This window comes from Neltuma alba, unplaced genomic scaffold (genome assembly GCF_004799145.2).
Source record: "Neltuma alba isolate B1F8T4 unplaced genomic scaffold, ASM479914v2 tig00012749_pilon, whole genome shotgun sequence".
Taxonomy (NCBI): Eukaryota; Viridiplantae; Streptophyta; class Magnoliopsida; order Fabales; family Fabaceae; genus Neltuma; species Neltuma alba.
Window position 1 is genome coordinate 163088 of NW_021637164.1, and position 13062 is coordinate 176149.

A 13062-nucleotide genomic window follows, 5' to 3' on the forward strand; every position below is an offset into this window, starting at 1 on the left:
GCTCTGGCTCCACCATAGCTCCTAGCACACTTTACAGGTTTAGCTGTACATGGAAGATGGAAGAACTCAGCTAGATTTTGAACTCTTCATGGCAGAAATGCAGAAACCTAGAGCAAGATGATTCTGGAAGAAAATCAAATAAGAGTCTAATCTTTATTTTCAGCTCCTAAACCTTGTGATTAGCGCCTCTAACTACCAGAAGATGCAAGATCCGCATCCAAATCAAATGGGGCTCCAAGATCCAAATGCTTCTCTCTATTCCCTGCTTCTGTTTGCACCTATTGCTCTGTTTGAATTTCAGAGCACTCAAAACGCACAGCTTTGGGTAATTAAGCCGAAACTCTCAGTCTTTGCAATCTAGCCCTTATACTATGCTCACTTGCAATTAGTCGCTGAGTGCTTCTTTGTTTACTTTCTGGACCTAAAACCATACACAATGGCGAAACACTTCCTCTAAATAATTATCAGCATTTTCTTACAATAATTCCAGAATTAGACACAAAAATCCATGAAAACCATGCTGGAATTGATAGAATATATGGAAACATCTATTTACTTGGGAACAAAACATTCTAATGGAACAGATTGGCTGGGTTTTTTCTAATAATGAGTGGAATGTCCCTTATCCTCTTACACAAGTGCACTGGTTGGGCAAGTATGGATCAGATCATCACCCTTTATATGTGAGAGCTGTACTAGCAAACTACTCAAGATGGTTTCAGCCTCCTTTTCATTGTGAAGCAGCTTGGACCTTGGAGGAGGGCTTTCAGGAGGTGGTTGAAAAGTGCTAGCACACAAGCTCTTGGAAAAATCAAATTGACACGTTCACTACAGAAGCTAGGACTTGGAATAAGAACAAAATAGGTAATATTGTGACAGAAAAGAAATTTGTTGAAATGAATAGAATGTATTCAGAGAGCACGAGGAAGGAAAGATAACTAGTATTTTCAGCAAACAGAGAAGGCACTTTGGAAAGAGTATAATAAAGTGTTAGCTCAGGAGAAATTATTTTGGTTCCAAAAGTCCTAGTGCAATTGGCTAAAATAGGGAGATAACAATAGTAAATATTTCCATGCCATTACAGTGATTACAAAAAGAAAGAACAGGATTAAAGGTTTGAAGAATGCAGCTGGTGAGTAGATCTTTGGAAAACAGGAGCTTAAGAGATTGGCCTTGGGCTACCATCAGCAGCTCTTTACCAGTGAATGCCATAGGACTAACCTATTTAGGACTCATTGTCGGTTTCCTGCCCTCTGAACTAAGGATTCGCTTTTGTTATCAACTAAGGTGACTTATGAAGAGATTAAAGAAGCAGCTTTTGACCTCGGTGATTTTAAAGCTCCATGGCCTGATGGTCTTTAAGCGTTTTTCTTCCATGAGTATTGGGATTTGATTGGGTACTCCGTTTGTGAACTTGTACAAGGAACTTTTGCAAACCCTTCAAAGATTGCTGAGGTAAATGGGACAAATCTAGTTCTGCTTTCTAAGGTTGAAAATTCAGAAGTTATTAAGGATTTCAAACCCATCTCTATTTGCAATGTGAGCTGCAAGATAGCTTTGATATATCTGTGGTTTCAGGGGTAAACTCATTTCGATTCCCTCAGCTATAGCAGAGTTAAATGGAGTCATTCATGGTTTGAATATAAGCTAGACCAGAGGAGTTAAAAAACGGCATGTCTTTTCGGATAGCTTTGATGTAATTAATTTTATCTCTAGAGAATGTGGTCCTAGCCACCCCTTTAGAGATATTATAGAGGAGGCTAGGTCTCTTATTTTTCAGGGATTGGGAAGTGGTTTCAGCCACATCCCCAGAGAAAATAACACTCAGGCCAATCGATTGGCCAAAATATCTCATAGTTTAGTAGAGAATTTTTATATCCTTAATCAACACCACCTTTTAACCAAGAGTTGGCCGTTGATGAAGTAGTATAGGCGTTTGTCTTTCTTGTTTTGTCTTGAAGTTGTAGTCAGTTCCTATCCCCAAAAGAACTACTGTTTACGGTTTGTTGGTTCACAGACACTGTTTGAAGCAGGATTTTCCACGAAGATAAAGTTGTTTTGTACAAAAACATTTTGACTCCCAGTGTCTCTCTTTTTTTTTTTTTTTTTTTTTTTAATTTTGAGAAATTCATAACTCATAAGATTGTGAGTTTAAATCTTACTGCCGATATGAGGGTTTTAGTGATGGGCAATATATAAGTACCTCTATAATTATATTCTTTGAATCTAAAGACATGTCTTAATTCTATTAGATCTTAGGACTCAACTCATCTAAATTTTCTTTTTATGAAAAAAATTTAACCCCAAAGATTCTTCAGTGTTATCGGGCACAAAGAGAAATAAGAAAAAATTGTAATAAAGTCATAAATAAAGAACATAATTACTAAAAAGCTCCGGTAACAATAGAGTAGCCTACAATGATAAATTTTAGTGTAGCAAATGACAATTTCTTAATTGGCATTAAGACTTTCTAATAATTATATTTCTTCTTTGTGACTTCACTGTAATTCATTCTGGAAATAATGGATCACTCCGTGGATAATATATATTACTTGCACCCCGATTTTTTGGCCAATAAATAATTGAATTACTCCAATAGATTCACATGATAAAAGTTACTTTCCCAACCCAAATGCCTGTGGTAACTGGTAGCTCCCCAACCGCTACTTCATATAAAACGACAAAGCTCCACTGGTTAGGCAAAATCGTGATGAGTTTTCCAACTTCAAAACACTTTTCCCCCCTAAAAAAGAGTTGTTTAAAAATATATAGATTTAATTATGTATTGTGAAAAATAAAAATTAAACTTTTCTGAAAAATAACAAAACAGACCACCATTTTTTATGTTTTGTTACTTTTTGTTTGGCAAAATTAAAGAAGAGGCGCAATACATTGTATTTTCATTAATGGCAAACAAGCTAATAAAACGAAATATTCTTTTACCCTCCTCTTTAAATTTTGAGATATGTTTTTCAAAATAATGAATAACAAAGCATGCTCACCCCTAGGAATCTTGAAAGTTTACCTAAAAGAAAGCTTGGAGCCTTATGTAATAGCAATGTGTATATTAGTTGTCATAGATTAGGCTGTGATTGGATGTTAAAACTTCTAAATTGTAGGCATTATTATTATTATTTAATAATTACATTTTTAGAATATTTTAACCCTATCCAAACCTAGTAACCTAGAAATTGCTTTGAATAAGTTCATAACCCACGTATGAATATGTTTTATGTAAGTTGAGATAAAATTTTTCATATATTTACCTTATAATTTAAAAATTATGATTAAAAAACTATTTATAAACTGTTCTGAACAAGTCGTTGTTTTGCTCAAACTATCACTATGGAAGTCCATTTTCAACCTCCAGTTGATGGGCTCGACCCGATTGGAGCATGGGCCGGGTAGTAGGACCCAATTCATTTCAGCCCATATCTTTGCTGTCCAGCCTCCATTTAACGTGTTCCTAGTGTTGCTTTCTTCTTGTTGGGCCCCCCCCCCCCCACGCAATGGCACCAATATTGTCACCCAGAAATAAAGGTTCCTCATGACCCAAACTCAGGAATCGAAAGCGTCGATTTCATTTTCACACACAGCATGTTCTACAATATTTTCTTTTTGTTCAAGGGTTTTTAACATTGGACATATGTCTTTGAATGTTCGTACATTGTCACATGACACAAAAAGTATGAACGGAAAAGAAAAACAAATAGGCATAAACAAAAAATGAACAGAGGAGAATGGTACCAAAAACATTAAAAGGAGGAACTGTGTAGGAAACATATCATACTGGCCGTGAGTCGTGAGATCAACAAAAACTCCTTTATCAACATAGGTTTTATATTACATTTAAATTGAAGTGTTCATTTAAATTCATTTTTTGATTGAGTTTATATCATATATTACATCTTTAAATATATTGTATATATAATATAATTATTTCTGAAATATTTCTTATATCAATTTGTATAAAAAAGTTATTAATATTCTTATCATGTTTGTTTAATTATTATTAATAATCAAGAGGAATTGATTTTAATGAAATATAAACAAGTTTTTTTAAGAAATTGTCTTCCTATTCACATTATGTATCTAATGGTCAGATGAATAATGATGATGTATTCATTAACACCAACTCCACAAATATATTAATTTATTTTATAATTGAAAATATATTTAAACACTTATATTTTTAACTATGTTATTATATAAATTGTTGTAAGATTATAATTCAAAATAATGAAATTTAAATTTAGAAACGGATTAACGACAAAATTATAACATAATAGATTTAGCAATGGAAGACAAATAATTTAGTAATAGAATTAGTGACGAAAATTAGTGATAAAATTTTTTTGTTGCTAAAAATTTTATAATTAGAATTAGCGATGAAAATTCCTTATAGAAAAATTTTATTCACTAAATATTTACTGACAGATTTTTTGATGAATTAGCAATATTTAGTGATCGAATGAAATCTTGTCGCTAATCCGTCACTAAATTTAGTGACAATATTTTCATTTGTAATTTGTCAGAAATTAGCGATGGAATAATTTCTCGTCGCTAATTCCATTGGTAATAAGTTTTTTTTTTGTAGTGAAAGTTGACAATAATTCATTTTTGGACTGGACAAAAAAAAAGCATTAAACAGTATACTCCTCCGATCCTTATTATAAGACCCCATTGACTTTTTATTTGGTCCTAATTATAAGACCCCAATCCATTTTGTCTCTTATATTTATGCATTTTTTTTCAAGATAATCCTTCTAATAATGATAGTTTTAGTCAATGTATTTAATTAACAAAGATATTTTAGGAATGACAACACTTATTTATTATAATAAACCAACTTAACTTACTTCCTTAATCTCATCAAATAAGTCAATTGGGTCTTATAATTAGGACCGGAGGAGTATTAAGGTAAGAATGAGATCAACTTCATAGGTTAGGTTAAGCTCGTATTTGGGTTGGCATTGTGAACAGAAGATGTGCATTCAAAATCGCACAATGCTAGAAGATTTGAGCCTGGTCATGTGTTTGGATCAGTTTCTTTCCTAATTACTCCTCTAGTCTTATTTATAAGAGATTTTTATATTTCACATAGACTAAGAAAAATCTTGAATTGTATATTGTAATTTATGTTTGGATGAGCTTTTGTTTTTTTTTAAAAAAAATCAGTCTGTAAAAGTAGAAATTGTTTGAATTATTATTGAAAAAACAAATTTAGTTGTAAAATAATTGAAAACGATATGAATTTTATTAAATAATATATATTTCTTTTTTGGGTTAGAGTATAGATATTATGTTAAATAAATAATACATATTTTTTCCCAGGATATATCTATTTTTCACTATTATATATATTATATTTACAAAATATGAAAATTTTAAGAGAAACGTGGGGGAAAAAAGAAAATGGGAAAATCTTCTAGCAGCCACAATTACTGCCTCCTAAGTCCTACTGGCTCCCTTATCAACTTTTTTTTTTTTTTGCGTAAAAATTATGCAAGACTAACATCATCAATAATTTATTATTGAACAAATAAAAGAGTGGCTAGCAGGCAAAGTAAAATACGAAAATTGCTGAGCTAGCAGAGAAAAAAAGCAAGACAACATAAGGCAGCTTTGGCAAGTTAATTTTCATGGTGCATTAAATGTTGGTAAAAATAGCTTACCGCACTGTGCATTTCTCGGAAGCAGAAAAATTTGGCTTGTGATTCGTTTATAAAAACTTATAAAAAGTTTTTTAATCATAATTTATAAAACACGAGATAAGTATATGAGAAAAATTTTTTATCTTAACTTATATAAAACGTATTTATAAGTGTTTTGGATGCTATCTCAAACAAATTTTTAATCTTTGACTGAGCTTTTGGAACAAAAGTCCCTTATTACTTAATTACTTATGCCATCCCAAACTCGCCGTTAGATACGACATACCAAAAATAGGAGCAGCTCTAAGATGTTTCCATTTTCTTGATTTTAATAACAAAAATAGGAATTGTTTTTAAAAAAACATTTAGATACGACATACCCACTCAAGCAAACAAATTTTTTTTTTTCAAATGAAAACAATTTTCAAAAAACAGAAATCAAACGCACTTACAATTTACGGATTTTATGATTTCAACTGCTCTCCACCCCTGCTGCTTCTTCTTCCTTCTCCTCTGAATTATGTACCCTAATCATGCATCTCTTTTGCCTTCTGCAGATCCTCACTTCTTTATCGTTCCTATGAAGACTTGCTTGTTTCTTCTAACTAAATAGAACTGGCTTAATAGACACCTTTTCAGAACCAGTGACTGTAGGGAAGATTTTTATTTTTTTTATTTTTAAAAAATAGGGAAGAGTATTTTACGTTCAAAATTTTAGTTTTATTTAAGTCTCTCAAAGTCTTATCGGCATTTCCTCATTTGGTGAGACTTAGTGGCATTAGGGCATTCCCATGGAACTTTAATGTCATCCTACCGATAATAATTTATATATATTTAGAAATATAATAATTTTAATGACTGTCTTTTGAACCACAGTTTAATTTGAATCCAATTATTGAACCGTGACCAATGATACTGTTTCTTGTCCGCCAACAGAGCTAATAGTACTTTAAGTGATTTTTTTTTTTGGACCAGGGAAATACTTTAAGTGATTTAATATTCGGTCTCCTTCAGAAGACATTGGTCAAATCTTGATTTGGAATTTCTCAATTTCTTTTTTTATTTTGAGAAAATTTCTTAATAAAAGTTAAGTTGCATAAAGTTATTAGATACTACCTCCGATCTTTAATATAAGACTTTGTTTGATTTTTACTTTGGTCTTAAATATAAAATTTCAATCCATTTTGTCTCTCTTATTTATACATTTTTTTAAGGTAGTCCTCCTAATACTAGTAGTTGTAACTTATACACTTGATTAGTAAGGATATTTTAGGAAAGACAACACATATTTATTAAAAATAACTAATTTAACTTATTTTTTTAATTTTTTAAATTAGTCAACTAGTTTTTATAATTAGATCAAATTTACCAATTAATTTCTCACAATTCATCCCCAATTTTCCTTGTTTTTTATTTAATAAAGAATTCTGATCTATTCAGTTTTAAAAATGAAAATCTAGAGACTTGAACGGTGTCGTGGGGGTGGGTCGCAATTTCCCACGGAAAATCTTGATGCAGCCAAATAGGGGTCTAAGCGGATTAATTTTCGTGTGCTAAAAATGTTTTGTTTGTTTGCCGGGAAACGAAGAGGACCAACCACGCCCTTTTCAAAAGCCTATCATCGCAATGCTACAAGCAACACAGAGGCGTTCTGGTTCTGCCAACTTTGTGATTTTGATTATTCAAAGCGAATTTATCTGCCGCTTCCTTTGGTACATCCACTCTCTTTCTCCTGTTCTCTCTGCGTGTCCTGTTTGTTCGCTGTTCGCCTCCGTTGAGTAATCAGGGAACTCACTTGCACCTATGGTTTCTAGATGGTTGAAATTTTTGTTTGTGGTGCAAATAGAGTAACTTTTGATTGTTGGATTTGAAGTTTTGGATTTTGGGTCTGATTGGGGGTGCTCGTCTTGGTATGGCTCAGGATTGAGAATTCATAAAGGAACTGCTGAAATTTATCATTTTGGTTATTTGCCATATTTTTGATATTCTTTTCTATATCCAGCTCAAAAAAAAAAAAAGATATTCTGTTCTATAAATTGTTTATTTTGTGATGCACGGTAGCTCCGAACTTTGAAGGAAGGACTGGGGAAATTGGGGATTTTAAGCTTGTGATTCACATGTTTTCTTTCAATATGTGTTATTGAATTCAGGTAAAAAATATGTGTTATTGAATACGGCTTATCGTTTCGAGTTTTGACGATATAAAATTTATTTCTTTGCAATTTCAATCATATCCAAACAGTTGTTTTTGCTATAAAAATACACTTAATATTCATTGCAGCTTGAGTCACATGCTAAACGTATCTTGGGTCTGTTCATATTTTGGCTTCTCCTCAAGCATTTATTTCTTTCTTCTTTGTAAGAAATTTAATCCTGATTAATGTCCTGATGCCCCAGCAGAAAAATTATAAGCTTTTAGAGGAGAATTTGAAAGTTGTTCAAAACTTCAACGAAGGGCCTATTAGACTACTTCTGTTCTTATTCAATACTTGTCAAACAAACATAGATGCTGATGCCTTAGCTTTTAGTCATTAGTTTCAAAATTTCGATCTCAAGGTGGACATTTTTACTGGTTCTTTTCTGTTGGAGTAAATTTCAATTCTAGGCGGTTGATTATTTGGATTCAACCTTTCTTCATGCTATGCTACGAGTCTTTATATTTGAGTGGAGAAATTAAAATAAACCTGCTGAAAAAGTGATTATTAAACAATTTACTGCATTGCCTTTGGTTCCTTTTCATTTTTCTTTAAAATCGAATGTTACTAATGGGCAACAATTTATTGCTACAGCAAGGCTAAATTGTCAAGCACACAAAGGCATACCCACTTAATTTTTTTGTTCAAACATATCCACTTAATTGAATCACACTTCGTACCATGATTATCATTTACTTGCCAGTGTAAATGATTTGCATGCTTGTGTGGCACGAGCTGAGGTTTTGTCTTCTGCTAAATTGTATTGCTCATTTCCATAATGTGTGAGAATACCTTTGTGCTTATTCTTTCCAATGTGTGTGAAATTGCACACTGTTGTATATGAGTTCAATAGATGAACAAGTTATCTTTTCCTTTATTTAAATGATTCTTTTTGCATATTATCAATTGAATCAGAATTCTATTGAGCTAAAACTCATGGCCTCATTTAACAGTAGAATTGTGCCTTTTGTTTTGCAGCTTTAACAAGTATAAAAGATGAGTACATTGGATGCAACCAGAGCGGAACTTGGTCTTCTGGTTTTATATTTGAACAAGGCTGAAGCCAGGGACAAAATATGCAGGGCAATACAGTATGGTTCCAAATTTCTGAGTGATGGGCAACCTGGTACTGCCCAGAATGTCGACAGATCAACCACTTTGGCTCGCAAAGTTTTTCGTCTATTCAAGGTTGGATTATCCATTTTAATCTTGAACAATTATGCTATTCATTTATTCATTGTTTTTGTTTTCCTTTGGATAATCTACTCCTTGTATTATACAAATGGATTAAATCTTTTTACTTGTCTGCATTCTCTTAATTCCTTTTTTCTTTGGGCCAAGTCTTTATTTATGTAAATGGAGAAACTGTAATATTTCTACTAATGTGAATATTATTCTTTGTTTCTACATTGACAGAATTGGAAAGTAAATTGTAACAGACAGTTTTGAAACATTTATTTTGCAACCTATTTGTTTCTTCTTATACTCAAAGAAGAATTCCTAACATAGAAAAGAAGTTGTAAACTAATTGATATTTTGATATGCAGTTTGTCAACGATCTGCATGCTCTGATAGGTCCGGCTCCACGCGGAACTCCTCTTCCCTTAATTTTGTTGGGAAAGGTACAATCTTCATCAAAGTTATTCCAACTTTTCGTCACCCTCTTATTTCGTTCCTCATTCTTACCTTGATATACTGTTTAATGCTATTTTCAGTCCAAAAATGCATTGCTGTCAACTTTCTTGTTTCTCGATCAATTTGTGTGGCTTGGCAGATCAGGCATCTACCAGGTAGGAATCAAAGTGTTTCCTTTTTATTCCTTGAATTATTCATGGGAAACTTTCACCGAGTAATCAAGTTATACATGTAAACTTTTTTGGTTCAACTACAGAGCAAAGAACATACTGAGCTAATCGGCCGAATATCGCTTTTTTGTTGGATGGGTTCCTCAGTGTGTAGCACCTTGGTTGAGGTTTGTGGCTTCCCTTTCTAGTCCCTATACTTTTACCGTGTACATACCAGCAAAGGCTCCTTTCTCTCTCCTCTATTAACATCTTTATGGTGTTTTCTAACTTCTATCAGCTTGGGGAGCTTGGGAGACTCTCTGCATCAATGAAGAAGTTAGAGAAGGAACTCAAGAACAGTAATAAATATGATGTATGGGTTCTTCATAGCCCCCCACCCCCCAAAAAAAAAAATCTTGTTTGGACGGTATTGGTGCTTTCCTCTGTTCTAAAACTACATTTTATTTAACCCCATTCCCCGTGAGTGCAGAATGAGCAGTACCGTGCGAAACTAAAAATGTCGAATGAGAGGACTCTTGCGCTTATCAAGGCAGCAATGGATATAGTTGTAGCAGTTGGGCTGCTTCAATTGGCACCCAAGAAAGTTACTCCCCGTGTGACCGGTGCCTTTGGATTCGTCACTTCCCTAATATCTTGCTATCAGGTGCCTGCTATTATCCCTATGATTAACCTTCAGCGTCTCTTATTCCGAGCACCCTGATTTTTTTGAGAGTTAGTGTGTCTGTTTCATTTTCCAACTTCTTTTATATCCACTTGCACTAACAAACAAGGCATGCTCTTGGTAATTTTTCTATAGAGACAAATGGAATTGAATAACAATGTTTAGGGAGCGCACGGAGTTAGCTAGCATTTGAATCCCTGGAAGATGCATGTTCCATCAGTTACAGTCTTTAGAAATTAATTATCATTCTTTGACTCGAAAAGTTTTAGAAATCCATTAATGTCTTGTTGCCAAAGCTTTATCCTATGATTGGTACAAGAGAAATGTGGTTTTTTTTTGGGGTGGGGGGGGGTCTTATTGAACTCAATTTAAAAAATTTGAGAAGTAGGGTTAAAAAATTTTAAGATAAAAGAGTGAGAAAAATTATTATAAGTTTTAACCCCACTTTTTTAGTTATTGAAATCAAACTCATTAAAATTTTTCCTTTCCTCCCCTCCTACCAAATAGTTTACATTCAATTTTGGTGATGGTAAGATCATATTTATGGGTTTTCAACGTCATCAATGGTGATTCACTTAGCAAATTGAACTCAATTTCTAAAGAATTATCTTCCTTTTACACCATCCGAGGGGCTTTGCAATGCTTATTTTATTTATTTGCTCAATTTTGTTTTGTGCAATGCAGTTGCTTCCTGCCAGAAGCAAGCCCAAGATTCTGTGAAGATGAAGAGACAGACTCAATCTGATGATATTGCATTGTAGTTGTAAAGTAATTATACAAGTTTGTACCGAACCAAATTATACAAGTTTGTAAGTTAAATGTTGTTGGATGTGTGCAATGATCATTGTGCTGGTGGCTACTGAGGTGTCATTATGAGTAGTACCAATTATTGTGCCATGAACTCCGTTTATCAATTTTTAGTCATTTTTTTCTTTTGGTAGAAGTGTCTATTGATGGGGTTTTGACTTGTATGTTTGAAAAATCTGTCTAGCTTGTGTTGAATCTTTCCTTTTCATTTTCTTGAAAGAGTTTTCGGCTTTTTTAAAGGGCTTCATGCCTTTTTGGGTTTTGGCTTCGTGCCTTTTGGTGAGAAGAATTAAAGGAGGGAAGGGAAAGGAAAAATTTTGCTTGCGCACATGTTTGGCATGTTATGTGGTTTGATAAAAAAACCTGTGTTTGGTAAGTTGAAAATAACAATAAAATAATGAAAAAAAACCTTATTCAAATGACCATGGATTTATAAAGAAATTTAAATTTCAGAGACGCCATTCTGCAAGGTTAACCAAATTTGGCTTTGAAATCCAAGATGACAAGATTTACGAAATTCAAATGTGTCTAGAAAATTTCCGTATCCCTCTTTAACCCTGCAATCGAACAGATCAACTTACAAACTCTAATGGACATAAACAAAATTAATTTAATGATCAATTTGCAATGAACATTCATTTCTTAATTTAAATTCAAATTGACCGAATGATATATTATTGGAAAGCTATATGAGTCTGCTTTCTAATGCAAGAAGACATTAAAATAATCTTTGTATTTTGAAAATTATGATCCAAATACTAAGCAAAGGTTAGGAATATTTGATAAATGGTCTTACAATATCTCACAAATTGCGTTCTTATTGTTGGCCCAAAAAAAAGAAAAGAAAGAAAACTGTGTAGTGAAAACTGTTTCATATCAAAATAAACTCAACAATCTTTTAAATAACACTCATCTCATAACTTTTTTATGGTAAAAAAATATGGAGCTTTAATCTGATATCTGATGAGAGAAATATTTTCAACCTTTTCTGAATATTTTGTTAATACATTTCAAAATACATTTTGTCTACCGGAAGTTGAGTTTTTAGTTGTTTTGTGTAAGGCAAGTCAAATTTGAAACTAGTTAGCAAATTCAAATTTAATAGGAGAAAATTCGAATTTCTTTAGCATAAATAGAAAAAAAAAATCCAAGTGTTCATTAAGTTTCAAGAATTCGTGAAAAAGGTTTCAAAGCCAAGGGATGCTTCGCTTGTGCGCTGATTTGAAAATGGTGACAGCCTGTTTAGTTGCTTAATACTTACACAGCTTTAGGGTTTCAGCTTTTAATAGCGTGAAATTATGGGTTGCTTCCCATTATGATGCTGTGTCTGGTTCTTAATATAAGAATTAATTAGAGATTCGATTTAGTCCTAAATATAAAATCATAATTTATTTTGTCTCTTATATTTATCTATTTTATCCCTAAATAATCTCCAGGACAATTGCGAGAATTGTTTTAATGCATGTTTTATTTGTAATAAACATTTTGTTCAGTGTTAGCCCGTGTTTTAATGCGAAGTTAACTATTTTTTTGGTTAATTGAACTGAACACTCAGGTCTTCTAGCTTCGAGATTGGTCGGGCGAAGAGTTTTTACTTGTATTTTCAGGGGTAGATTTATTTTTTAGATTTTCTCATCGCAACTAAAAATTGGTTTTCGTCAAAAATAGTGGAAAGCGGCAGTGCCGTGTATAAGAGAAAATTATGTCCCGCATGAAATTGAATTCCCGTAAAGGTTGACGTCCGAACATATTGGGTGTGATGAAAAATAATAGATTTTTCCCTTTTTTTCCCCTTTACATTTTTATTGTGCTGAATAGACCCTAAAAATGTGTAGTTAATTTTAGGCTCTGTTTGGTATGATGAGAACAGGGGAAAAGAGGGGGGAGAACTAATTTTAACAAGCTCAATTTTAAAAAATTGAAGAAGTGAGATTAAAAGC

The 13062-nt window shown here is 32.8% G+C and overlaps 1 protein-coding gene across 3 annotated transcripts; it reads left to right on the forward strand.

Annotated features, from left to right (window-relative positions):
* The first annotated feature begins 7419 nt into the window (after positions 1-7419).
* Positions 7420-11201, forward strand: LOC114730642 (peroxisomal membrane protein 11C). Of its 3 annotated transcripts, none has more exons than XM_028917753.1 (8): positions 7420-7804; positions 8828-9037; positions 9397-9471; positions 9565-9639; positions 9741-9821; positions 9932-10006; positions 10124-10297; positions 11000-11201. In XM_028917753.1, the coding sequence occupies exons 2-8, from the start codon at positions 8846-8848 to the stop codon at positions 11033-11035; spliced, it is 708 nt and encodes a 235-aa protein (XP_028773586.1). In that variant the 5' UTR covers positions 7420-7804; positions 8828-8845; the 3' UTR covers positions 11036-11201. The 3 variants fall into 3 exon arrangements, with proteins under 3 accessions (XP_028773586.1, XP_028773587.1, XP_028773585.1); XM_028917754.1 differs by having other exon boundaries at positions 7420-7564; XM_028917752.1 differs by having other exon boundaries at positions 7420-9037.
* The last annotated feature ends 1861 nt before the right edge of the window (positions 11202-13062 follow it).